Below are 27,798 nucleotides of genomic sequence, written 5' to 3'. Positions count from 1 at the left end.
ATTTATTATCATTGTAAATAGTTTTTAATTGTTTGAGCAATTATATACGTTATTTATATAGAAATCATACTTTGTACTTGATATATCTCGAAGATGGATCTCAAGACTTTGTTCATTTTGGTGATCGCTGTGATTTACAGTGTTTATGGTAAGCTAGAATATTATAAATTCATAAATAGTCTTTTTACATGAATCTGGGAATTTAGACGGACGGTAGTAAGTACTTAGATGGTTTTATAAATAAAAACAACATATAAAACATTAAAAAATATATAGGTAACGTTCATAAATTATTAAAAATGAATCTGTATTTAGTATTCATGTACAAACTCAATTGAAATAAATGACGAATTTATTGTCAGTTCTTAGCTCGAAAGCACCCCGAACTTGTGATAGATTTGACATATCATGAGAGTCTGTAATAGACTTACATGAGATTTGATTTGATTATGAAATAAATAAATAATAAATTAGTATCCATTGCTTTAATATTGATAAATCTCCGGAGCCTATTATTGGCTTGTATGTAGCCATTACTATTATTGTTGTCCCTAAAATTGTCTACATATAAAGTGATCTAAGGTGCTTCTGACACTGCTGCAATATCGCCACCAATTTTATGACCATATCACATGGAGACAACTTTAAGTGCCTACATTTTCTCGGTAGGTAGTTAATAAATTATTTAATTTATGAACCACGTTCTGTGTACAGCTGCGGTGGGTATCTGTGAGCTACCAAAAGATAGCGGATCCTGCGATGACACAATCCATAGGTAATCACATTTTTTTATATACTAATTAGGTGGCAAACAAACATACGGCCCATCTGATGGTAAACGGTTACCGTAGCCGTATGGACGCCTGAAACACATGGATTGTCACGTGCGCGTTGCCGACCTTTAAGAAACGAATACAGTTGACTGTTCGTTAAAGAATCCACTCATGCATCCCATCTAGAGCAGTCTAGAGCAGTCTTTCTCATCGTGGGGCCCGTGCCTCCATGGGGGGAAATTTAATTAATAAGGGGGGCAATTCGATACTAGATTCTTTATTAAAATTATATGGAATGTGAATTTCAATTTTTCATTATATGTTTTGTAGATTTACTTACTGATACATTAACAATTTCCTAGTGATTTTATCAATGTTATTAAATTATGTATTTTATATGAGGGGCATAAGAATTTTAGAGAAGGTAACACTGATCTAGAACGCCTACACAAAAATGAATAGGTATAGATTGGGGGTTTCTTTGAAAGCGTCGTAATCCAGTGGTTACTACTAAAAAGTATTGAGTTCAAGTGTAACTAATACTGAAAAATCTTGATTTGTCAGTTTATATTTCTGGCTGTCTCTCCGGGAATGGAAGCCCCTATAACAAACCAATCAACATTACATTACTGAACCAAAAAACGCCTGATTACTTAAAATAGCAAATATGTTCTCAAACACATTAAGTAAGCATCTATTTCAGTGCTTTGCTTTCTTTTAATGTATACATATAAATAAAATTGGAGTGTCTTTTTGTAATATTGAAATAATCGTTTTTTACTACATGCATATGAATATAAATATGGTATATACACCAAAATAACATTTTTTACAATTTTAGTCTGTCAGTTCGTTCCGGCTAATCTCTGAAATGGCTAAACCGATTTTGACGGGACCTTTGTTGGCAGGTAGCTAATGTAATAAGGAGTAACTTAGGCTACTTTTATTTTAGAAAATAAAGTTAAATTCCACGCGGACGAAGTTGCGGATAGAGCTAGTGTAGAATAAATATTACGATTTATAATCTGTGTTTTTATTCTACCTTGTATACTATTGTATGTGTAGATTGGGTTTAATATTATTTATATTTTACAGTTATTACTTCGATATAAATGCAAGAAAGTGTCTACCATTTGAATGGACGGGGTGCGGAGGTAACGGCAACCAATTTTATACTATCGAAAAATGTCAATACACCTGTCGCCTCTACATGCAACTACATGTACCTATGAACAAACTTGAACTGACATCTTTATAAAATGCCTAATACCACAGATAACATAATATTACATACAGATACCCCATCCCATACAAGAAAATGGTTCCTTCCTAACTCGGGCTATTCTTCGGGCTATTTTATTTCGCCACCGGAGCCGCTAGATGTCGCTAGATCTGAAGCAGTTCGGATTACTAGTGGGTGCTTAGTAACAAAGCATGAAAATAGATGGCAGTCAATTCAGCTACATGACATCTGTTTTGCAAAGATATGTATATAATAGATATGTAGGTTACTGTATCGTGTACCTCATTAGGGACGATTCAAGATTCAATGTAAATGTGTATTATAAAACAAATATCGTTAGCCGACACTCTGCAGATATGGCTTATGTGCCAATGTATATACCTATTATGTTATGTTTATTTTACATTCCATGCCTATTTTTTTGATATGTTGTAACGCGTTCTCGCGCTATACCTTGTAGCCTGATTTTGATACGTTTATACTCGTACGTATCAAAATCGGGCTATACGTTTTTTTTATTTCAATCGTTATATGTATGAGACTGATTTTAGCTACAATTAATTTACTGGTATATACCTCATGTATTCTACGATGTACCCCTCTTTACCTAATGAGAATTCCGCTATATCTTATATTGTTGGATCGTCATAAAAATAATTAAAATAAGTTGTAAGACTATTGCGCTGCTTGCCAGGTATTCAACGACCAACTGCCGCCGGCCTCCCGTTACCCAACCGCTACCGGGGTATCCGTTGCTTAGCAACGAGCCAACAAAAATTATGTTTACCGGCGGGTGCGCCGCTATATATATATATCTACTTAGAGGTAGTGTATTACAATATATAAATTTTGTATCACAGTGTTAGTTGCCATATTTCTCCCATGATGAAAATTGATATGTATACTTGCCAGGTCTGAGGTAGGGTTGTTATCTATTTTTTATACCCCTAAGTCATAGGGGTGGCCTACCCCGAAAAAATATTTTTTTGTATTATGGACAATTTTTTTTTTATTTATAATGTTACATTGAAAATACATACACGCCTAAATTTTCACCCGTCTTTCACCAACCCCTATTTTTAATAGCGATATTCTTAAAAATATTATAAATGCTAAAGTAACTCATCTGTCTATTTGTCTCGCTTTCACAAACATTCTGAATTACTCGTATATCTTTCAATATCTTTAGCGGTATAAACCAGGTTATGTACTACTACTAGTATTGTTAGTGAGGGATAAAGTTGATGAACAAAAATAAAACAATATTCGTATTAAAAATATATTCATCTAATATTTTTGGCATTATTTTTAAGTTTCTTCCAAATACAAGGGGTCTGACATGGGGTGTTATGTACCTACATTAAAAGATAATTTTTGACATGTATGAAATGTATGAAAGAAATGTATGTATGTACCTACATTAGAAGATAATTTTTTAAATGTATGAAAGTAATGTATGCACCTACATTAAAAGATAATTTTTGAAATGTATGAAATGTATGTACCTACATTAAAATATAATTTTTGAAATGTATGAAATGTATGAAAGAAATGTATGTACCTACATAAAAAGTTCATTTTTGAAATGTATGAAATGTATGAAAGAAATGTATGTACCTACATTAAAAGATAATTTATGACATGTATGAAATGTATGAAAGAAATGTATGTACCTACATTAAAAGATAATTTTTGACATGTATGAAATGTATGAAAGAAATGTATGTACCTACATTAAAATATAATTTTTGAAATGTATGAAAGTAATGTATGTACCTACATTAAAATATAATTTTTGAAATGTATGCACCGTACAATAACAATACACGTTAAACATCATACCACAGAGTCATACGCAAGTTAAAAACAAACTGCTATGATATTAATGAGAAAGGAAAATCAACTTTATGGTATTCGAATTAGGATCGATTTCTTTTTTTTTTTCAAATACTAATTTAATCTTACCAGTTGCCAGTATTCGAAGACAACTACGATTCGTACTCGATATTTTAAATTATTATGTAATCGATTTTTCAGTACAAATGCAAATAACCAACGACACTAATAATGTACTACTATATTCCGTTCTTTGAAACGGAACACTGCTATAATACAAAATAATGAAAATTTACTGTTCACAACGACTCATTAAAAGCATCATCGAATAATGCGTAATAAAATCCTGTTATCGATTATTAAAAAAAATCGATAATACATGTATTTATTTATAATATGACAACACTTCATACATAAGTATTATTGGAAATATTATTACTTGCTTGTTCGGCTATTTTTAATTTACTTAAAAAATTTTTATATGTTTAATTTACAATAATAATATATTAAGTGCTTATTATTGGAAAATATAAAAAAGACATTTAATTAGGCCGATACAAATGACGACAATGCCATCTATGAAAGCATTTTGAAAACATTGAGCCCCATATTAGCACTGATTAAAGTGTAATTAAGTACTGGAAAATAACAAAATGAGTAAATATATGAAAATTACTTTTCTAAACGCATTATTTCATTTTAACATGTATATATAACTTTTTAAAAATTGATTAAACATTTTTGAAAACACAGTTTTGTTTTTTAAAACGTTTGCAAAACTATGAAGAATTCCATCGATACCAATCACGCCATCTATATGCAACTTTTAGCAATAATAATGGCTACTTCCTCATTGAGTGCCACTGCTAATACTAATTTTTGTAATCATAAAAATATTTTAAAAATTCATATGAATTAATATCTTAAACGATGTATATTTGTATGTAAAATATGTATAAAGCAATTAAACTAAAAAAAATAAACGTTGTTTTATGTATAACTTTCTTTTACATGAGCGTTACGATTGTTTTTTATTAGGTCATAGAAGCCTCCAGTTAGATATAAGATCTGAGCAAATAATCACTATGTTAGATTGTTGATGTGACGAAGTTTTTTGGTGACGTGACAGTCACAGCCACACTCTTTATACTTCGTGAGTAAGGGAATTTATTAAAGAACAAATGTAATTTTTATCTCCGAGACTAAACAATTTTAGTATATGTACTGCCGAAGCAAGTACCGAGACTAAACACTAAAAAACGTGTGTTAATGTCAAATTGACAAACTGTCGCTGTCATATAAAATGTCAATGTCAAAAACTTCAAATCGGACGAAGATCGACGTTATTGTTACAGCTGTATTTATTATTCACCAAATTTATTCAATCCCCACCACGAAAACCAGCTTTCACCATGGTACTCGTCTTCGTATTACCTTCAACCACTACTTTAATGTGCGATGTCGTCAGTGCAGGTCTTGTATTAATATAACTGTTCATTTGTTAGAACACGGCGATGTTCGCGAGAGTTACCTTCTATCCCACTCTCCTCTATAATGTGGTAATGGAGAAGATCACAAGTAGGAGATGGTACGATAGGATGGATGATACAGTTATCCTCGGCGCCCTACCTTTCCAGAGTATGACCAAACAGGTACCCATTTGTAGGTTATAAATTTACCACTGTATTGAACTTATTTCCAAAGTATCACAGTTCTTGTTCATAAAGTGATTAAAAAAATAAATTATGTTTATAAAATCAATTTAAATTACCATAATAAATTACCAACAGCCTTAATTACTGCTTATTCATTCATTATTTACATGCTTTTCTGAAATGTAATGTTTAAGATGCCCCCAATCTTAAACTAAGGTTAGAGGACTTCAAATATTTTTTCAGTATTTTAGGATATACCCAATAATATATTTTCGTAAGTTAATTTATATCGTAAGAAAGCTTAAGTTTTAAACCATACTGTACTAAAATACTTTATGTAAAATATAGAAAATATGTTTAATTGTTTCCTATATTGAAACATAGAATACATACATGTAGAGAATATTCAATGCTACACAATGTCTTATTCCGATTTGTGAATAACTTAAATAAAAAATCTATTTTTTTTTTAATATTTCATCATAATCATAAGCAATATGATGAAATGATATTGAGTATATTATGTTCACAAAACTATAGCATAGGTATAATATTAGATGAAATATTAGTTGTAAAAACTTTAGTGCCGCTAGCATCTAAACTATGGCATGTCTAGTTTGCCCTTTCTCTTGTTTTCACTCTGGACTGAATTATATCCTGCCACCTTTGAGCTACCTTCCTGAATACCTACCTCCCGGAAGGTAGCAGGGAAAGTTTGGACTCAGAGTGCAAGGAACCGAACCCTATGGAAATACTTGGAGGAGGCCTATGTCACATGACAGACTGTTGACATTCAGATGTGAAAAAAAAAAAAATTTAGACTATCAGGACCGCAGTTACTGCTGTAAATTTGTAATGTAATGTTAACAGTAAATAAAGGCTTTATTATTTATTTATTTATTACCTTTGAGCACTTGCAACACCGGTGAATTTGTAAGTCTGTTGCTGGCCTTTTATGAAGAAATAAGCTCTTATCTTGAAGGTTTCAGTAATATGTTGGTTCGAAAATACCAGTGCTGGAAAGTTATTCCACAAAGTTGCTGTTATACTAATTTACTCATATATCTGTTTGATTACTTCCTTAATTTTTTAATCAATAAAGGATAGTCTATTTTTACCACTTCATTGTAATATAACAACTAAATATATATATATAAAATTCTCATGTCCCAATGTTTGTTATAAGACTCCTCAGTAACCGTTTGATTGAAAACAATAAAATTTTATATGTATACTCAGCAGGTCTGAGAATAGGATGTAATCTGAATTTTCATAGTCCTGAATGATTGGGGTAGTCCGTGCCAAATTTTCTTTACTTAGGTCAAAATTTTGTTTTTTTTTTATTCATCATATCCACCATAAGACCTATATGGTACTTTTTAACCTTTCTACCATCAAATCTCTATTTATGGCAAAACAATGTCTACCAGATCAGCTAGTATAAGATTAAAATAACTAATAAATATAAATGTTTTATGATTTTGATTTGATTTGTTTTGTTTTAGTTGAAAGAAGAGGAGAATATCAAGGGAGTTGTCTCAATGAATGAAACATATGAACTCAAGATCTTTTCCAATGATGCAGAGGTAAGAATTCACCATATTTAAAAACTAGCTATAGTGGTCTAGCGGTTAACACATCATATAATAGTTGCAGGTTTGATTCTCACATATTAATAATGTTTAATTCACAATTTTATTTTATTCCGTAATATAATTGATCTTATAGCACACTGCCTTACTTCTGTTGGTCACGGGTTTGATTCCTCTCACTGTACAAACATTTGTGTTCATTTGTATGATTGCTTATATTGGTCAAGCTGTTTTCTATGTATATTATGTATGTATTTACATTTAAATATTTCTATCAGTTGTTTAGTAACTATAGTATATGTTCTGCAGGGGGAAGGGAACTGTTAGTAGTGTGAACTTATAACCCCATTGCTAGCAATGTACCATGTCAGTTTGACCTCCAAGCAGTTCCCCTGGAAACCATCATGGTAAATTGCAATTTGGCAAGATTTGCTAAATGACCTGTTTTCACGCTCATTATATCTACCTCCACTGATACCACGCCGTGTAAAACATTGCGGAGCGGGTGCATCATTCCATTATCATCCAATAAAAAATAAAAAAATATATACATAAAAAACACCCAGACCGATACAAACAATCATACTAGATAGAAAATTGTTCTGAGATATTATAATAATAATAATAATAATAATAATAATCATCTCAGGACAATTCACACAGCGCCATCTAGACCCAAGTTAAGCTAGCTAAAGCTTGTGTTATGGGTACTAGACAACTGGACAAATACATAGAATATTTTTTTTTTTTATAAATACATAAATTATACATAGAAAACATCCAGACCGATAGAAACAATCATACTCATGAATACAAATGTTTGTGCCGTGCGAGGAATCGAACCCGCGACCATCGGTCGTAAAGCGGTGTGCTAGACCGCTAGACCACCGAGGCCGTCATTATTGTTATACAGTTTAGTCTTGCTTACGTTTACGTACAAAAATGGATTGTATTACAATCGTTATAGACATTAAACTGCAGAGTAGTCCGTCTGATTGGCACTGCAACCAGTAGTTCTCAAACTTCACCTTTACATGTATATTAGTATGGATTTTATTTTAGAGATTACAGCAATTTTTTTCTTCAAAAACTACGATTTACTACACGAGCGGTGAAGGTTAATGTTGAAGTACGTCGGCCAGTAGCCCTTTAAAATTACACCCGGGAACTGCTCGGAGTTTCCCTCGCTGCCCCACAATGGACCCGGCACACGCATTGAGAATCGAGGGAATGCTAGAAAATAGAAATAGAAATAATCTTTATTCAAATAAACTCATTACAAGCACTTTTGAATAGTCATATTTTGATTCTACCACTCATTCGGAATGCAGATTCATCACAAGAAGAATGAGCAAGAAACTTGTGTGTTGCTCTTTTTAATAGATGTTTTTTTTTATATAAATAATTACAGTGTAACAAGTAAGAGGCATGCGATAATCAACATAGAAATCGCTACGCACTCATTATTAGTGTAATCAGATAATATTGTCAGTGCTATGTATTTAAAATTTTTCTACAAAAACATTATTATCGTTAACGAATTCTTCAATTTTATAGTAAGCTTTTTTGCAAAGGAAGTGTTTTATTTGACATTTAAATCTTTTTTCTGGCAGATTTATAACAGACTCTGGTATTTTATTGTAAAACCTTACGCAATTGCCATAAAACGAATTACTAACTTTAGCCAAACGACATTTAGGTAAAATCAGTTTGTTATTGTTACGTAAGCTTTTATTAGTGCAATCACTAACTCTTTTGAAACTGTCTATATTCTTCCTGGCATGCATGACATTTTCATAAATATATTGAGAAGCAACGGTGAGGATATTTGATTCCTTAAAGCACTCTCGCAAAGACTCTCTGGAACCCATGCTATAAATGGAGCGAATGGCCCTCTTTTGTAAAATAAATATTGTATTTATATTAGCTGCTTTGCCCCATAACAAAATACCATACGACCTAATGCTATGGAAATAGCTAAAGTACACAAGTTTAGCCGTTGTCACGTCTGTTAATTGTCTAATTCTTCTTACCGCATAAGCGGCAGAACTAAGTCGACTCGCCAATTTAGTAATATGAGCACCCCATTGCAACTTGGAATCTAATGTGATACCTAGAAGTGTGTGATACATAGAAATACAGTATCGTCCACAAAATTAATAGTTTATTGTCCAACATGATTTTTGAATCATACCGGCCTTACATTAGGGAAAGTAAATTTGATACATTTAGTTTTATTTGCATTTAGTAGCATATTATTAGCAGTAAACCATTTTAAAACATAAGAGAGAGCACCGTTTACCTTGTCCATATGATCAATATGTCGATTGACTTTGAATACTAATGAAGTATCATCAGCAAACAGAACTATGTCAGCTATCTTTTCTACCATATAAGGAAGATCATTTATGTAAACTAAAAATAAGAAAGGACCTAAAATAGAGCCCTGAGGAACACCCATTTTAATACTAGTTCTATTATTTAGATAGGATTTCATCATGCTTTGTGCTTCATATCTAATACCGTAATGTTCAAGTTTGAGCAAAAGTGTTTCATGTTCAACGCAATCAAATGCTTTTGAAAGATCACAAAATACACCGACTGCATCCTGAGACCTCTCCCAAGAATCAAATATATATTTAATGAAAGCTACACCGGCGTCAGTAGTAAAAGTTCGTCTCTCTCAAATATACAGCTCGGAGTGCCTAGTCCGTCTCTGCCATACGATGGACTAGGCAGCGCATGGAGAATCCATGAAATGCTAAGAAAGTAATAATAATAATAACTGAATACCTAATTGATATGGCTGTCCCTAACATACACATCCTGCAAAATACGATAGCTGAAAAAACAACAAAATATAAAGAAATGCAAACTGATATAACCCGGCTCTGGCACTTACAAAATGCAACAATGGTCCCAATCATCTTCTCAACTACAGGTGTCATACGAAAATCGTGAGAACCAGAGAGAGAGAAGCATGAAACCGTGCTAGGAATGGAACCCGCGACCATCGTACGTAAAGCAGTGTGCTAAACCACTAGACCACCGAGGTCGTCGTTTATTAGTACATTAACACAATAAAAGATCGTGTCTTTCAAATGTACTGACTTGCTTAAAATAGGCACTCTAGGTGAATCATTAAAATTGACTATTTATACATTTTAAACAATACATGCTAAAGTAACTGACTCTCTCTGACGCACACGGAAGTGTCCACAGTTTGCGCAAGTACGACAGAGACAAATTGTACAAACATACAAAATTTTGTTTGATTGTGAACTCTTTATTCAGACCAAACACGTGTTTCAATATCCGTGAAATTAATAATATAATAAATATTATTTACTTGAAAGTCTAATTAACGTTTTATTTTACCGCTAATTAATAGGACCGAGAATGCATGCGTATAAAAATAACTCAAACAGCGCCATCTAGTCCCAAGCTAAGCAGAGCTTGTGTTTTGGATACTAGACGACTGATACTTAGATACATTTTTTTATAAATACATTCATAATATACTTAGAAAACACGCATACGGATAGAAACAATCATACTCAACAATGATTGCATCGTACAAAGACTCGAACTCACGACCACCGAAAGTAAAGCGATGTGCTAAACCGCTAGACCACCGATGCCGTCAATAAGTAATAATAATAGACTATAAGCCACTCAAACCGAACCGAAAATTGTTTATTAATTATTTTTGATCTAAGTACCTACCGTATATAATTTCGTATGCATTTAGTGAAATACTGTTAATTTGAAATTACAAATAGATACTTAAATTTTACTTATATGTATTGATATGGGTCGAAATACGGGATCAAAGTTTTGTGCAGACGAAAAGTTAATTTGAAATTACAAATAGAAATTTTGAATTTTATTTACTTGTTTAGACATGGGGTGAAATACGGGATGAGTTTTGTGCAGACGAAAAGAAGACGACGCTCTAGATAACTAGTAGTAACTATTTTAGTAATTGAAATTATAAGTAGAAATTTCAATTTCATTTAATTGTGTAGATATGGGTTGAAATACGGGATCAAAGTTTTCTGCAGACGAAAAATTAATTGAAAATTACACATAAAAATTATGATTTTTATTTGTTTAGACATGGGTTGAATATGGGATGAAAGATTAGTGCAAACGAAAAGGTTAGACTACTACGCTCTCAATACCTAGTACCTATTTTAGTAATGAATAATTAAATTGCAAATAGATCATAGATACGATTTTTTCATATTGTACAAGACTTTCCTGTATAGTTAGCATAACAAACGCCTATTTCCGGCTATCTGCAGCATCTCACAGATGGTGCGCGTGTATCCTGACGGTACACGTCATATAATCATTGTGTTTACAACATTGAGTTCTGAATAGATATATTTATTATGTTAGGGACCATCCATATGGGATGTAGTGGGATCAAATAATTTATTTAATTTTATTTATTTATAAAAACTTCATGCACAAATATAAAACAAAATAAAGGTGCATATGGCGGACTTAACACCATAAGGCATTTTCACCCAGTCGACCATAGGGCAAACAGAGATTAGTGGGCGGTGCATTTAAGTAAATAATAACATGAAATAAACAATAAAAGGAGGAAGGTACAATTATAATAAAATTCATAAATTGAAATATATATATATCCAACTCTCTCTGCTTCCTTATCCCATTTATTTGGGGTCGGCGTAATATGTTTTTCTCTTCCATTCATCTCTGTTCGCATCATTAATTAATATTCATCAAGGAATAAGTTCGCAATCCACAGTCATAGTAGTGATTCACATAATATGTCACATATATGTTCATTCATAGTGCACACAATATTAGTACTACCTACAATTAGTTGATATTGTAGTAATGTGTAGGTTGGAAATAACAGCGATTTTAGATTTAACATTCTTTGTCATAATGATATATGTGTGTGTATATACACTAGTATATATAATACTATATATATATATAGTAAACTAGTAATTACTAAGTTGATTCACGAATTTAAGAAAATATATATAATTGTCGTAGGGAGAACTGGCATCTAAGACACAGGCACGGCCTAGTTTAGATGCTAGTGGCACTAATAATTTTAAACCAATAATTTATCTTACATAATATTCTAACATAATAATTATAGTTAATCTCGTTTCACGTATTTGTATATATACAATAATACTTTATTACAATGTCCGCTAAGTATCATTTCTACATCCATCTTTTATAAAACAAGTTTTTTTTTATATAATTTATTGTATTGTAACAATATTTAGATATTAGCAAGTATTGTGTGGAGTCTGTAGTTGTACTATTTACTTGTCTTTGTGCTAGCTGATGAATTCTCCATAGTCTTGTGTTCATATGACGACGAAACCTTGTGAAATAGGTATAGATACATAATACGTAAATAAATTCTATATAACATCAGTTTAAAAACCATCTATGATAACTCAATATTATAATTCACTGCAGGTGCCCGCCCACATAAAAAGTTTATGTAACGTGAATTCGTGTTAATATTATAAATAAGTACTTAGTAAACTGTTGCGTTCTAAATCATGAATAGTATTAATATGCACTTGTTCATTACCAACTACACGTGTATATAGTTTTAAATATAAGTGTATTTTTATTTTACAAATGCAAGAATATTATGTGATGCAAATTTTTGTGATAATAATAACAATATGTCTCAGGCTTCCATAGGCTTCGGTAATGATTTACCACTAGATCGTCCTTAAGCTTGTTTGCAATCATTCCGTGTCGATGGCGAGCGGTGCCATGGTAAAAGGTAGACAGTCCGTTGTATATTCGGTAGAAGACAAAGCGAAACTTGGCAGCTAAAATTCGGGAGTTCTCATAACTAAATCTACTATCTCTCTCTTTACAGTATACTTAATAGTCAACTGAGCGAGTCCTAGGACGCTCCCCTAGGACTTGGCTTATTATTTAATAAAATAGTCGGCAATACAATTACAGAAATGGCGGGAGCAAGGCGTGGAGTTCCTGCAACTGGCCACTACTGATATATTCGAAGCGCCCGACCAAGACAAGCTGTTTGAAGGAGTGAAGTTTATCAATAGGTAGGTATATACTACTATATATATATATATATCTATATATTAGTACGTGTAGCAAAAACTTTGTACCCCTTCTTACAAAAATTATGCGTAGAAAGGAGTATGAAATTTCGCACACTTATAGTTTATATAGATTAGGAATGAAGAATGCTAAGCTAATATTTTTTTAAATTAAGCAATAAAAATAATAAATCAAAAATTGCTAGCTATGTTCCATTTCAGGTAGATATGTGACATTTTATCAAAGCTATTTGAACCTTTAGACAGGTTGTTATACCAGAGTAATTACAGGAATAGAATAGAAAATCATTTATTCAAATAAACTTACATTGAAACACTTTTGAACAGTCTTCACATCTTTTTTAATCTACCGCTCATTCGGAAAACTGTCTCATCACAAGAAGAACGAGCAAGAAACTTGCGTGTTGCTCTTTTAAGTATTTTATTATTACTTTACATGTTTAAGTTTAAGTGTGTGAATACAAACCACTAATTAGCACTAATTCAATTAAATACTCAAATAGAAAAAATATTGAATATATAACCAACTGGTTAAACAATTAATAAGAGGAAATCAGTCATAGTGATTAGAGCAGACCAGTCCCTACAAGCAGCATCCGTTCACGAGTATGACGGATGAGCCAGCCATCACTGCGCTCGATCAATGACCCGGCCCACCACGCCGCCACAAGTCTAAAGGGGTATATCACAGGGTACAAAGATATGACATCTTACTGCAATAATGGCAAAATTAACGGCAATGCATGAGAAATATAACGGGCATCACATAAAGGCATAATATCCGTGAGCTGTTCTTAGAACTAGATATAGCTGTTTGGCGGTTCGAAGGCCGAAATATGGCAGTGTACTTACAGGGTATAAAGATGTCATTCTTATTAAATGGCAACGCATAAGAGGTGCTACGGGTATCACATAAATACATAAAGGTATAAAATGTGTGGGTTCTTCTCAGAACTGCCTACTATTTACTCACCCAATATTTACGGACGTCAAATTAATTGGTTACGGTTAAGGTTCTTGCCAATCGCTGGCAAGTTGACTGCCGTGCCAACTGAAGAGAGGCAGATCAACAGTGGCACCGTGTACGTACACTGTAAGGCGGGACGCACGCGGAGCGCTACCCTCGTCGGCTGTTACCTCATGATGGTGAGTCCTACTTAATGTTATATATAAAATACTCGTGTCACAATGTTAGTTACCACACTCCTCCAAAACGGATTTTTATGAAATTTTATATGTATATTCAGTTGGTCTGAGAATCGGCTACTATCTATTTTTCATACCCCTAACTGATAAGGGCTGTCCACCCCTAACTTTTTTTTTATCTTTTGGTCAAGTTTTTGTCTGCAAAATCTTCAGATTGTGTTTTATTAGTAACACACGATAGGCACCGTCTTTAACAACAAAAGAAATCTTCAAAATCGGTACACGTAGAGTTAAAATTTTCATATAGATAATAATCGTAGTTGCCAATAATTAAGGTTGCGCCAAATATATTAACTATATTGTAATGTGTTATATATATTGCAATTATGTGTTGGTGAGTTAAAAATAAATGCCAACTTAATTTTATTAAATAACTTCACAGAGGAACGGCTGGTCACCAGAGGAAGCAGTGGAGTACATGCGCAACCGACGGCCGCACATCCTGCTCCACACCAAGCAATGGGAGGCGCTACACATATTCTACAAAAGGCATATACACACGTAACGTGACCATAGACAATAACTTTAGGCAATATGTACATGACAGTTTTTATTCTGTGGATATTTAATACTTAGCAATAATAGAATATTACCAAAACGTAGATAGACGGTCATATCTCAATTTATATGAAATCTACTGCCCTTAATCGTCTCAGATTTATTTATTTATATAACTTCAATGCACGAAATACCATATGGCGGACTTAACGTCTTACGCATGTAGAATAAATGTTTTTAACAACAATTATATTTACCCATATAAAACGGCTGATACCTGTCAAACAGGGTGCGTTCAGAAATTTATTGCGTAATTAAACGTCAAAAAACCTTTGACATATTTAATTTTGAGGCGGAAGGGAATTCGCGGGGTCAGCTAGTTTTATATAAAAAACTTACACATACGTGGAGAATCGCCGCGTTATATGACAAAGCTTAATAATAGTGCTGTGTTATATGGAGAACTACCGTAATTTAAACTCTCAATTAACTTTATTAAGTTTGGGGAATGTTTATTGGGAGGTAATAATGGATTTATTACCCTTATAAACCTAGATACCTTTTGTTAGTCAGTTTCAATACATGTAAAATAAAATAAACATATTACAGTTAAAAATTTTAATTTAATTGTCTTCATGTAAGTTTCATTTTAATTACTAGTTTCGCTTTATTTTTATCTATAACATTAAACGGCAAAAGATAACTGTAGGCCCCAGTAGTGTTGTGGTTTAACATACCAGCTTACGATGATTGTGGGTTTGATTCTCGCAAGATACAAATATTTATTCATGAGTATGACACTTTTCATGTGCATATTATTATTTCACTTGCTCATTACTTATAGTGGTGTTTTAGTTTGTGACTAGATGGCGCTGTGTGAATTTTTCTAGGTTATAATAATAATACAATTATAAATTTAATAAATAAATATAATAATGACCCTGAACAACTAATTATTGAATGGTTCTGACCATGTAATAAACTTAAATATTGCATCACCCATAACAGTCTTCCAAAGTTATTGATTATTTATAATTTTATGACTCGTTGTACTTAGTTTGTCAAATTTAATATATTTATGTAATAAATATGTAAAATTAAATATAAATTATTTTACTGATATTGTTATTATTTAATTTTTTTTCTGATGATTGTCACCTAAATCCATAATATCACTGCGAGTTCATTACTTCATTCATTTTATAGCAGGAGTAAACTTTGTATAAATCGTCTGTACCTCTATCTTAGTCTTCTATCTTCCGAAAGGGGATTGTGAACTGATATTAATATTAGAATAGAATAGAAAATCATTTATTCAAATAAACTTAATTTAGGCACTTTTGAATAGTCATAACAATTTTTTTTATCTACCACTCGTTCGTAAAACTGTCTCATCACAAGAAGAACGAGCAAGAAACTTGTGTGTTGCTCTTTTAAATAATCCTTGTAAGTTTACATTTGCAAGTCGAAACGTGTGAATACAAACTACCAGCCAGCACTAATTTATTTGGGTCAAATATAAATATACAATAAGATTATATCAGTTGTAGTGATAAGAGCAGACCAGTCCCTACAAGCAGCACTCGTTCACGAGAATGACGAATGAGCCAGCCATCACTGCGCTCGACCATATTTTAGGGAGCCCAATGACCCGGCCCACCACGCCCGCCACATGTCTGGACATTTTAGTGAGCATGACTAGCATGACTAGTCATTCCACTCGACCACGTCATAGCTACTTATTGCTAGCAATGTCCCAATGGCAATGGCCCTGCTTGCGGAGGGCGCAGTAAAACTGACAGTGTCCACTTGTGACTAATGTTTCCCGCGTTTGGGTCATCACATCTTATGGTGAAGAAGGGGGAAGGCAATTGTTAGTAATGTGGATTAATAACCCCATTGCTAGCAATATACCATATTAGGTTGATCTCTTTCTTATCCCATTTATTTGTGGTAGGACTAATATGTTTTTCTCTTCTGTTCATCCCTGTTCGCAGTCATCTCGTTATTTACTGCCTTTCTTACCGTATCATCTTCCACACAGTCCATCCATCTCTTTTTCGGCCTTCCTCTGCCCTTGTAACCATCCACATTCATATATAACACTTTCCTTAAAATATTATCTTCACAATCACACGAATGTTGCCAAATAAAACAAAATTATCAACAGAAATTATTTTATTAATCTATCAATAAATAATTCGCATCAAAGATTCATTTGCTTGCGTAATCTAAATATTCTCACATCGAAATATAAAAAACTTTCGATACAACGACAGTTCCCCGTGATTTAATGTTTACAACTTATTAGCTGATATTGTCCTCGATAATGTTGCCAGATTTTTGTAATTTTTCGCTGATAAGTTAAACGTCAATTTGCAACGTATAATAAATTGTAGGAAATTTGCATAGAAAATTACATACATTCTCGCGCCACGTGGCTTTAAAAAACGCAATTTAGATTATAAATGTATACATGAGCTATTTCTGACATTATCATAAGCCTTGAAAACATAGTGCTACAACTCATTATTACGTATTAATGTATTTTATTAAATTACTGCAAAATATACATTTACATAGCTATAATTTACAATACCACAGGCAATACATTTTGTACCACTTTAGTAGTTATCAAAAATCTGGCAACAATTTGGATATTGGCCACTTTACATGGGAATGGCACATTTTTATTATGCAAATTGATAATTACAAATGAAATTACAGTAATACTATGTATAAATCGATGGGCGCCAATATCCAAATCTTACAAGCTATACTGTGTTACGTCACGATTTAATGTTAAACCGAATCTATTGTAATTACTTAAAGTGTATTTTTGAAAGTCTAATAACTGCATTTTAGTATCACAATTCCTTGTAGAAAAATTCACTTTACCGTACAATATTGATCTTAAACTTGTAGTTTTAAACCGTGACATAACAATACACTAACATGAGTTTACGCCTTGTTACTGTCAGATTTGATAGCCCATAGTTGTCTAAAGGAGTTGGCGATACCAATATCATGGCTGATGACGTAGAAGAGTCCGCCGAGTGTCGCGATAGAGATCAGGTATACAAGCCCAATGGCAATTTTGGGGATAACTGGCCCGAAGATGCTGGCGCGGACGTAATCAACAACGATCGCTTCCAGGCCCCTGAAATTTAATACTTTTTAATTCGCATATTTTTATGTATCTGGAATACCAACCTAACTGATGTAACTTTATAATTATTTCCTATGAAAGAAACTATACATTATTAATATCACCCCTAGGGAATGGGGAGAGTCAGTATTCTGAACTAATGATACCATTGCTAGAAATGTACCATGTCAGTTACACCTCCCGCGGTTCCCTCTTGAAACCGCAGTGATAAATTCCTGGTAAATTTGATACGATGGGCTAACTGACCTGAGCTCATGCCAATCTTAGCCCTACTAGTGCCACACCAGGGTATACCTTTGGCGCGTTTAATGGATGATAATGAAATAGTGCACTGCCTGCAGTATTCCATTGTCCGTTAAAATCTTTGTACAACTTTGTAGTCTCTCTCTGCCATCTTACAAAACTTTACAAAAATGGTCATTAGTAGTTTAGTAGCAATATCATACACTACCAAACTGCTTAGTTTAAGACTAGATGGCGTTGTATTACATGTCGGAGGTTCTTTATTTATAATGCGATATGAAACCTGGATGGGGGGCATCACTGCTAAACCTGAAGATGGGGGAGGATTATCTTTAGGCTTCTTCATGTTTCTCCAAATTCTCCAAAAAGCTCTACACATGCCAATATCATTGAAGATCAGGTAGAAGAGACCGCCCATGGTAACTGCCGTTATTAGGTACACCATGCCCATGGCGATTTTGGGCACCACAGGCCCGACGACCAGCACTCGGAGGTATTCCAGCACAATGGCTTCTAAACCCCTATGGATGGGAGGAACGTGGGTTGTAGGATATTTAGGTTACAGGTATTGGATTAGAATCAGGTTATTGTTATCAAGGTTGCATGTTGGAGAGGTATGAATATGGTGTGATGGAAATATATATAATAATAATCTCAGGACAATTCACACAGCGCCATCTAGACCCAAGTTAAGCTAGCTAAAGCTTGTGTTATGGGTACTAGATAACTGATACGTAGATATTTTTTTTGTAAATACATACATATTATACATAGAAAACACCCAGACCGATACAAACAATCATACTCATGAATACAAATGTTTGTGCCGTGCAAGGAATCGAACCCGACAATCGGTCGTAAAGCGGTGTGCTAGACCGCTAGACCGCTAGACCACCGAGGTCGTCCTCAACTCTTACAAGTAAACAAACAGGATATTTAGGATTGAAGATTCTTATAGTTAGCAGTGTTTTTTTTTACTATAATAGTGTCAAACAAGCATACAGAGTTTCAATTGAAGACTAATTCCCATATAGGTAGCAATGTTTTTTTTTACTACAATTGTTACGAGTATACAACCTATTTATTAATTAATTTGTTAATTAATATATAGTTTTAATGTCAAATACTGACTGATTGACATAATTGTATGAAATTATTAAAAGGCAATACAATTCTGCAAACATACATATTATTTATTAGTTAACATATAATCTCAACACAAAAAGAACCCCACCACAACAACAATGGTGGCAAACAAGCATGTAACCCTTCTGATAATAAATGGTTACCATAGCTATGAACCCCTGAAACACCAGGGATGTCATGTGCGCGTTGATGTTGGGTTAACACTTGGTACTTTACCTTAGTATCATGGTAATCTACCTTTCAACCTCGACTAATGGTAAATTTCCCATGTATGATATATTTTAAATTGAACTTAAACTAGACGACCTGACTTTGTCCTCATTATATTAACTTCTACTGGTGCCACATAAAAGATGAGAGGAAAGTTTAACTCAAAATGGTTTATTCATAAATACATTGTGATTGCTTATGCATATGCAATTTCTTATCAATATACCTACTGTCCAGTTCAGCTTTTCATCACTCCGAAAAATTTGCAACTGATTCTATTTTATTATTGGTTTAACAATAGACATGTGTAATGAAAAAGACACAAAAAGATATATAAGTGAATTATTACAGCAATTTGGTACTCACCAGAAACTATGTGCTGTAATAAGAATGGCCAGTACTGAATCAAACAGCTTGTTTGGCATGAGGAGACCGAGCGGAACCAGTGGCACTAGTAGCACAGATGTCAGCTTCTCCACTACCCATAGTTTAGAGTGGTCGTGAGCTTTCTCCTGGGAGAGTCGAACGAGGGATGTGCGGAATGAACGCACCTGGAACCGCAAAAGTTTCACTGATATCATATGTGATATATTTGAATTAAAAATATTACATCAAAGAATTACTTCAAATTATGATTTTTAATTTCATTATTATGATTTACTTCACAATATGAGATGTTTTTGACAAATATTTATTGCTGCAGAAAGTCAAGCAGTTTGAGGACACTCAAAGGTATGGTTCTCTCATAATATGATATGACAAGTGTGAATTATGATGTTCATGATACAAAAACAATAATTCTAATTTACTGCAGTGAGAATTGAAAACATATATATCTATCTTATATCTCAATAACTTAATCATATCAGCCACATATATTTTTGTTATTTTATTAAAATTTCAATGCAGGAATACACAAATAGAGGTGCACATTGCAGTCTTAACACTTGGAGGCATTTTCTCCCAGTCAACCATAAGGCAAACAGAGATTCATGTGGTCATTATCAATTATATACATATAACACATAATACTTAATATTATATGTATGTTTTATAAACATTTTATACATTTAAACAATATTTGTTTCTTTAAAAAGAAACTCTTTAAAACAACACCATGCTGAGGGCACTAAATAAGCATAGCAATGCCAGTGCCAAGCACATTCTATTCATCCACACATTACATTACATTAACATTATTTTTTTAAAATAAAATTGATTCATTAATTATCTAGCTAAAACTATTTTGGTGTCCAAAAATGTTAAAATTAATAATAAGATTATAAAAATTGCTTACAGAATTCAATATAGGCGTGCTCTTGGCCTGTGTAAGGGTGAGACTCTTGATGGGCAGTGTGCTGACAATGCTACGCTCCTTCAGTATTGGTTGTGTTGCAAAACGCATCATTTGTTGATTGAATACTGGACTTCTGCATGCTGTAACAATTGTTAAACACACATTATTCATAATTGCCTTACCTTTATCCCATTATTTGGAGTCGGCCCAGTATGTCATTCTCTTCCACTGATCTCTATCAGCTGTTATATCTGTGCATACTCTCCCTTTATTCAAATCATCTTTCACATAATCCATCTATGTTTTTTAAGGGTGTCTTCTCCCTTTCCATTCATCCACATTCATACTATACACTTTCTTTAAGACATGATTCTTGCTCCTCTGCATAACATGCCCATACCATCAAATTGTTAAACACATATGAAGTAAAACAAATATTTTACTTAGACTCTTTACAATGCATACTTCCATCATTATTCAACCAATTATTTCTACAGCTGTGATATAGCCAACCAAAAATTTCACAGAGAAGGTTTATGCATCTCCACTCTCACAAAGCAACCTTGTTCTACCATTGTTCAAGGAATTTGTATCCATTTGGAAAGAAATATCTTAGTATTCCAGGGAAGTTATATATGTAATAACTTTATAAGCCAGTCTTGTTTTGGTAATGTGTGATAACATACAGGGCTATTTTATTAAACTAACATTGCAAGTAACTAGAGTCAATTCTCTATATTTATATTAAAAATAGTAGTCAATAAAATACATTTTAAATATTAATTATTAAATACCGCATTGTATAACTGTATACCGAGAATACATAGAGAAATAATATAGGATTATTTTATATAAATTCATACAAAAAAAAATATACACACTGTAATATTATTCTAATCTTTATGAGAAAATGATTAAAAATAAATGCATCGAATATTTCAATGTTGTTTGCATATTCCAACAACAATTAGTTATGTAACATGATAATACAATTTAACATTACCTGAACTGCGAAGAAACATAGAAAATGCCATTTTGATATAGTTCTACAAGTTATAATAAATATTAACAATAAAATGTAATAGAATTAATAATTTTAAATGTTCGATATTTGATTTTATTGTAGAAGTGGAAGTTCAGTAATTGCCAAAATGTCACTAGACTGTCATTGTTTTTTTTTTATGAAGTCCGTCTGTGGAACAATTACTGTAAAAACTCTTTGAAGTCAAGTACTTAGTGTTCCAGTCAGTTACTGTCATTGAGTATATAATCACTACGTCTGTCAATGGTAGAAAATATTAAAATAAAATTTAGTAGTTTTAAAACTGTTATACACGGACACCCTAATTCCCGAATGATTTGAGAAATAATGACAATTCACTTTTTTAATGTGTTACGATTATTTTCAAATTGAATTATTGTTGTATATCAAAAATTTTAAATTAAAATAGCACAAACATAAGCGTGGAATAATATGGCGACTACGCTGGAAGACAAGTCCATTTGGGAAGATGGTGAAGAAGCGCTTAGCGAGGAAGTGCTTCGTATGCCAACAGATGAAATAATCAGTCGTACTCGACTGCTGGACAATGAAATAAAGATCATGAAGAGTGAAGTCATGAGAATCTCTCACGAGTTGCAGGCGCAGAACGAGAAAATTAAGGAGAATACAGAGAAAATCAAAGTGAACAAAACATTACCTTACTTAGTATCCAATGTTATAGAGTTACTGGACGTCGACCCTCAGGAAGAAGAAGAAGACGGGGCAGTGGTCGACCTGGACTCTCAAAGGAAGGGCAAGTGTGCAGTTATAAAGACATCAACAAGACAGACATACTTTTTGCCTGTCATTGGACTGGTAGATGCTGAGAAATTGAAGCCTGGTGACTTAGTAGGCGTAAACAAGGACTCATACTTGATTCTGGAGACACTGCCAGCAGAGTATGATGCTAGAGTGAAGGCTATGGAGGTAGATGAGCGACCAACAGAACAGTACTCTGATATTGGTGGTTTGGATAAACAAATTCAGGTTAGTATTCTATATAACCTTATTTTTGGTTACATACACAAATAGTGGCCCTATTTGGTATGACCTTTTGTAACCTATAATGCTCCTGCATAACCTGTAGTGTTAAAATGTTATTCTAAAAATAATTGTTACATATATTTATTTATAAATTGTTTTTCTTGGGTTGCCAAATTTAAAAATTCAGTCTCAAACAAAGAAATAGAATCTCATTTATTAGTCGTCTTTCTAATGTTGTACATCATCATATTTTGACCAATTTTTTTTTATCTTTTTCTTGTCTTTGTCTTTTTTTGTCTAACTTGTATGCAAATATCTTCATACTGAAGGCCAAAACTCTGTTCTTGTATCAGAATTCTCATATTGTTGATATCTTGGATCTTGGACATGTAATTTTTTTTATAATCTGACTAGTTGTATAGATAATACAAAATCATAGTTTTTTTCGTCTACATTCTGATTTTATAATTTCCAGGAATTAATTGAAGCTGTAGTTCTTCCGATGACACACAAAGAGAAATTTGTCAACTTAGGCATCCATCCGCCCAAGGGTGTGCTCTTGTATGGTCCTCCAGGTACTGGCAAGACCCTGCTGGCCAGGGCATGTGCGGCCCAAACTAAATCCACCTTCTTGAAGTTAGCCGGACCACAGCTTGTTCAAATGTTCATTGGTATGTATTCCATGCATCCCTACCTATTACTTCTTATTACTATCATTAATACTTACACTACAATTAAACCATTATTATATGACATAAAGATAATCTTATTATATTACACAACCATAACCACATATTGTGTGGTAAAGAAGTTATTTTAATGAATAAGATGAGCTGTAGATTTTTTCTTATTAAAAAATAAATTACAAATTTTTATGCCTGTCTTACTAAATCCTGAATAAACAGTCTAATTTCACCAATTATTTCATCAATGTTTTCAAACTTGTAAGATAGTTGTATTTTGAGAGATTATTATTAAGGAATGGGAATAGTCTCTGCCCCTACTATGTTGTTTTCAAAGACACCCTGTGAAATGTGGTGAATTTTCAGTTCATATACAGTTAACAAAACCTCTTTTATGGGGAAATAGGATTGTTAGTAATGGGAACTGATGACCCTATTGTTGGCAATGTATCATATCAGGTCGACCTCTACACTGTTCCCCCTGCAAACAATCTTAGTTAATTTATGGTAAATCAATTGGCTAACTCACCTGACCTTATGGTCATCTTATCACCCTCAACTTGTGTCCCGGTAGTGTATACTGATGGCATAGGCTGCGCTATTCCATTATCATCTATTAAAAAAAATGTCAGCCATACAGGTAAACAAGTAAACCTGAGTACCAACTTTTTATAGTCCACATGGAAAAATTAAGTGATCATGAAGTTATTTACGTAATAATTAAAATTACAGGTGATGGTGCTAAGCTTGTACGAGATGCCTTCGCCCTAGCCAAGGAAAAGGCCCCTGCTATAATATTCATTGATGAATTAGATGCCATTGGTACCAAGCGTTTTGACTCGGAGAAGGCTGGTGATCGTGAGGTGCAGCGTACCATGTTAGAACTGCTCAACCAGCTCGATGGCTTCAGTTCAACTGCTGATATTAAGGTATAAACTATTTAAGTAAATTTATAAACTACTATTATGATTTTGTTCTATGTAGAGTAACCAAAATCATAAAACTTATATAATTCAGTGACCTATCCTTACATGATACAGACATTTCAGTGTTGGGTAATATTATTAGTATTTATGAATGTATTTTCTTTCCTTCCTAAGTTCTTTACATTTACAAACTATTTGGTACTAAATATTACATAGCATTTAAGTAGTGTATATGTATGGTTAACATAATGAATATATAAAATCTTTGATCTGACCAAATAAATTTTGTCTTTTGTCATTCTTCATATGTTTTTGTAGTAAAAAATGTCGCTTTTCTATGTGACCACGACATATATACTATAAAGTTGACAATTTTTATTTATCTGCAAAGTCTTTACCTAAAACTTTAACATAACAAAATGTATTCAAGTATTTCTATTAGTTGTTTAGTACAAACAGTACAAGCTCTATTTAGTTTTGGACTAGATGGCGCTGTGTGAATTGTCTTATTATTATTGTCTACTTTGTCTCACTATAATTATTATCTTTACGTAACCAGGTCATTGCTGCAACAAACAGAGTGGACATCCTGGATCCTGCATTACTTAGATCAGGACGTTTGGACAGGAAAATTGAATTCCCACATCCCAATGAAGAGGCCAGAGCTAGGATTATGCAGATTCATTCACGGTATTGTACATTATAACCTAGAAATAAAAAAAATTATGTTCCCTTTTTAAATTGTATTTCAAATATCATTTATTTATTTAATTGAATGATATCCCAGAATAATAATAAATCAATTTATTGCCAACATCAGCACAGTTACACAGCTACACATTTATACATATTTAACATGATTGGCAATTTAATTGCTGGAATGATGGTTTTCATTTGTACCTACAGAAGAAGCATTAACAACATTGTCTAATCAAATTAATTAACTTCATTACCAACAATATTTTTTTTATATATATTAACACAGGAATAAACAATGTAACTGTTTGTAAAAAAAACTAAATATGTTACTTGTAAATTATACAAGATACAAAAATACAAGCTGTTGGCGTAAGCTAGTTATTTAAGAAGATAGTAAGAAAGAAATTAAGTATTGTGCAGGTGTAAGAAGAGGGGAGGTTAGGGGGGATCTAACCTCCCGTCCGCCCTAACAGTTTACGCTGGCGGGTGCATCATTCCCAGTTACATATAGCAGTGAAGATTGTTAAGATAAAAATGAGGTCAGATCAGTTAGCCCATTGTGATAAATCACCAGGAATTTATCATGATAGTCTCCAGGAAGATCTGCGACCAACCTGACTTAATACATTGCTAGCAATGGGGGTCATCAGTCCACATTAGCCGCTTTCGTGTTCCCCTTTCTATGTAGGAGTATCCATATTAGCATAGACACAAAATAACTTTTATCAATATACACAGTTTTTGTACTTTTTATTGTTTAATTAAAGGGAAATGAATGTGAGCCCTAACAATTTCCATTCTCGCTTTTACGTAAAAGTATAAACATCCATATCAGCATAGACAAGAAATGATAACTTTTATTAATATACAGAGGTTTTGTAATTATTTTTTAATTATAGGAAAATGAATGTGAGCCCAGACGTCAACTTTGAGGAGTTGTCCCGCTCGACGGATGATTTCAACGGCGCCCAGTGCAAGGCAGTATGCGTAGAGGCCGGTATGATTGCTCTTAGACGTTCGGCCACAGCTGTCACCCATGAAGACTTCATGGACGCCATACTGGAGGTGCAGGCGAAGAAGAAGGCCAACCTTAGTTACTATGCCTAGTTAAATGTCTTTTATAAACACATCTTATTATTGTAAGTTACTATCTATAAATACAGCTAATAAATGCTGGGATAAAATTTTGTTTTATTTCACTATATCGCTTATGCGATAAGACCGCCTTTTGTACCTAATAATATTCGTTGTGATTAATTTCTGGTTCAATAAAGAATAAATAAATATATTCCTCTAGGGATATTATTTTTATCTCATACCGGCAATTTAATCAGTTACGAACATTTATTTTGCTAAATTTATGCCTGGCCCAAATAGTAAATTTGTAATTTTTTAATGGATAATAGAATGGTGCACCCTTCTGCGTTAACGGTACAAGCTGGTAAGGCACCAGTCGAGGTCATGATGAAGATAAAGTCAGTTCTGTGAGCCCATGATAGTGAATTCACTTGGAATATATGTATGTATATTTATATTTGTAGCAATGAGCCAATAGTAAATTTGTATTTATTACAAACTATGTTGTTAACCTGCAAAGTTTTTTTCCCTGTGGCCTAGTCAGTTGTATGGTATACCCGATGTAGTGGAATAGTCTAGGACCTAGAACAGAACCTCTATTCTACGACTCTACCTGTAGTATTCAAAATTATTTTTATACATCATGCTACCCAAAAGTAAAAAATATATCTACCCTACTTAAATATTTTAATTAGTGAACCTACGAGGGATTTTTTTGTAATATTTACTATCAAAATTGTATACAAATTAATGAATATATACGACTATATTGGTGACAAAACACAAATTGTTAGATATTGTTTAAATTTAGCATTCGAGAACACATCTATAAAATTAGCGCAATCGCAACGCGCGTGCGTGTGCTAAATTTGAAACATGAAAATGGAGCTGTCAAAATTTCAGTGAACTTTCGGAATAAATTAGTAATAGGCCAAAAATAATCTAAAGAGTAGTAATTAGTGTAGCGATGTGAAATTATTGGTTTCAACTTAATCTTCGTCTGCGTAACATCGACGAAGAAAAACCGGCCTTAAGTCGTGAGTAGATGCCTAACCTATACAGTTTTTAAATGAATGTCACTAAAATAAATATTATTATGAATATTACCGCATAATCGTATCGATTTGCGAATGTTATTGTATGCGGTTATAAATTGTGTATCGCTTTAAGCTTCTGTGTCCGATTGCCTGCTATAAATAATAATGATTTCTTCCGCAATAATAATGTATTTATAATTGGCTACTTCCATATCTTAATACCTATTTAATCCCATTGAATTACTCATCAAGAAATAACTTTTAAGTCACCAGAAATTTAGAACAGTCGCTGTAAGTAGGCACTTAATAGTTTTTAAATGTTTTAAAGTGAATAATTTGAAGAAATTTATTTCTTATATTGTTATATATTTT

At 32.9% G+C, this 27,798-nt stretch overlaps 3 protein-coding genes across 4 annotated transcripts; 2 read left to right on the top strand and 1 right to left on the bottom strand.

Annotated features, from left to right (window-relative positions):
• Positions 1–5,189: 5,189 nt before the first annotated feature.
• On the top strand, positions 5,190–15,048 carry LOC131843223 (phosphatidylglycerophosphatase and protein-tyrosine phosphatase 1). Its single transcript, XM_059191833.1, has 6 exons — positions 5,190–5,267; positions 5,358–5,504; positions 7,013–7,093; positions 13,088–13,191; positions 14,223–14,355; positions 14,798–15,048. The coding sequence occupies exons 1-6, from the start codon at positions 5,265–5,267 to the stop codon at positions 14,918–14,920; spliced, it is 591 nt and encodes a 196-aa protein (XP_059047816.1). The 5' UTR covers positions 5,190–5,264; the 3' UTR covers positions 14,921–15,048.
• Positions 15,049–17,073: 2,025 nt separating this feature from the next.
• Positions 17,074–22,136, bottom strand: LOC131843232 (succinate dehydrogenase [ubiquinone] cytochrome b small subunit, mitochondrial). Of its 2 annotated transcripts, XM_059191844.1 has the most exons (5): positions 21,982–22,136; positions 20,979–21,118; positions 20,048–20,232; positions 18,609–18,846; positions 17,961–18,073 (listed from the first exon to the last, which is right to left on the bottom strand). In XM_059191844.1, exons 1-5 carry the CDS (start codon positions 22,010–22,012, stop codon positions 18,050–18,052), a joined length of 618 nt encoding a protein of 205 aa, XP_059047827.1. In that variant the 5' UTR covers positions 22,013–22,136; the 3' UTR covers positions 17,961–18,049. The 2 variants fall into 2 exon arrangements, with proteins under 2 accessions (XP_059047834.1, XP_059047827.1); XM_059191851.1 differs by lacking the exon at positions 18,609–18,846 and having other exon boundaries at positions 17,074–18,073.
• Positions 22,137–22,317: 181 nt separating this feature from the next.
• Positions 22,318–26,496, top strand: LOC131842811 (26S proteasome regulatory subunit 6A-B). Its single transcript, XM_059191381.1, has 5 exons — positions 22,318–23,007; positions 23,480–23,675; positions 24,420–24,616; positions 25,173–25,303; positions 26,212–26,496. The coding sequence occupies exons 1-5, from the start codon at positions 22,453–22,455 to the stop codon at positions 26,417–26,419; spliced, it is 1,287 nt and encodes a 428-aa protein (XP_059047364.1). The 5' UTR covers positions 22,318–22,452; the 3' UTR covers positions 26,420–26,496.
• The last annotated feature ends 1,302 nt before the right edge of the window (positions 26,497–27,798 follow it).

Source organism: Achroia grisella, unplaced genomic scaffold (assembly GCF_030625045.1).
Source record: "Achroia grisella isolate CSIRO2021 unplaced genomic scaffold, CSIRO_AGI_Agris_v1 utg1086, whole genome shotgun sequence".
In the NCBI taxonomy this organism is placed as follows: Eukaryota; Metazoa; Arthropoda; class Insecta; order Lepidoptera; family Pyralidae; genus Achroia; species Achroia grisella.
The sequence above is the reverse complement of the archived record's forward strand: the minus strand, read 5'-3'. Positions and strand labels throughout refer to the sequence as shown.

What these genes read in the sequence shown, in the direction of transcription:
- LOC131843223 (XM_059191833.1), top strand. An exon ending in TCCAGAGTATGACCAAACAG is followed by an intron (nt 5,505 to 7,012) that starts GTACCCATTTGT and finishes GTTTTGTTTTAG; the next exon opens with TTGAAAGAAGAGGAGAATAT. An exon ending in TCTTTTCCAATGATGCAGAG is followed by an intron (nt 7,094 to 13,087) that starts GTAAGAATTCAC and finishes ATACAATTACAG; the next exon opens with AAATGGCGGGAGCAAGGCGT.
- LOC131843232 (XM_059191844.1), bottom strand. Translation starts at nt 22,012, where the DNA reads ATGGCATTTTCTATGTTTCTTCGCAGTTCAG. An exon ending in TATGTTTCTTCGCAGTTCAG is followed by an intron (nt 21,119 to 21,981) that starts GTAATGTTAAAT and finishes CAATTGTTACAG; the next exon opens with CATGCAGAAGTCCAGTATTC. An exon ending in GCACGCCTATATTGAATTCT is followed by an intron (nt 20,233 to 20,978) that starts GTAAGCAATTTT and finishes TTGCGGTTCCAG; the next exon opens with GTGCGTTCATTCCGCACATC.
- LOC131842811 (XM_059191381.1), top strand. Translation starts at nt 22,453, where the DNA reads ATGGCGACTACGCTGGAAGACAAGTCCATTTGGGAAGATGGTGAAGAA. An exon ending in GCTTGTTCAAATGTTCATTG is followed by an intron (nt 23,676 to 24,419) that starts GTATGTATTCCA and finishes TTAAAATTACAG; the next exon opens with GTGATGGTGCTAAGCTTGTA. An exon ending in ATTATGCAGATTCATTCACG is followed by an intron (nt 25,304 to 26,211) that starts GTATTGTACATT and finishes TTTTAATTATAG; the next exon opens with GAAAATGAATGTGAGCCCAG.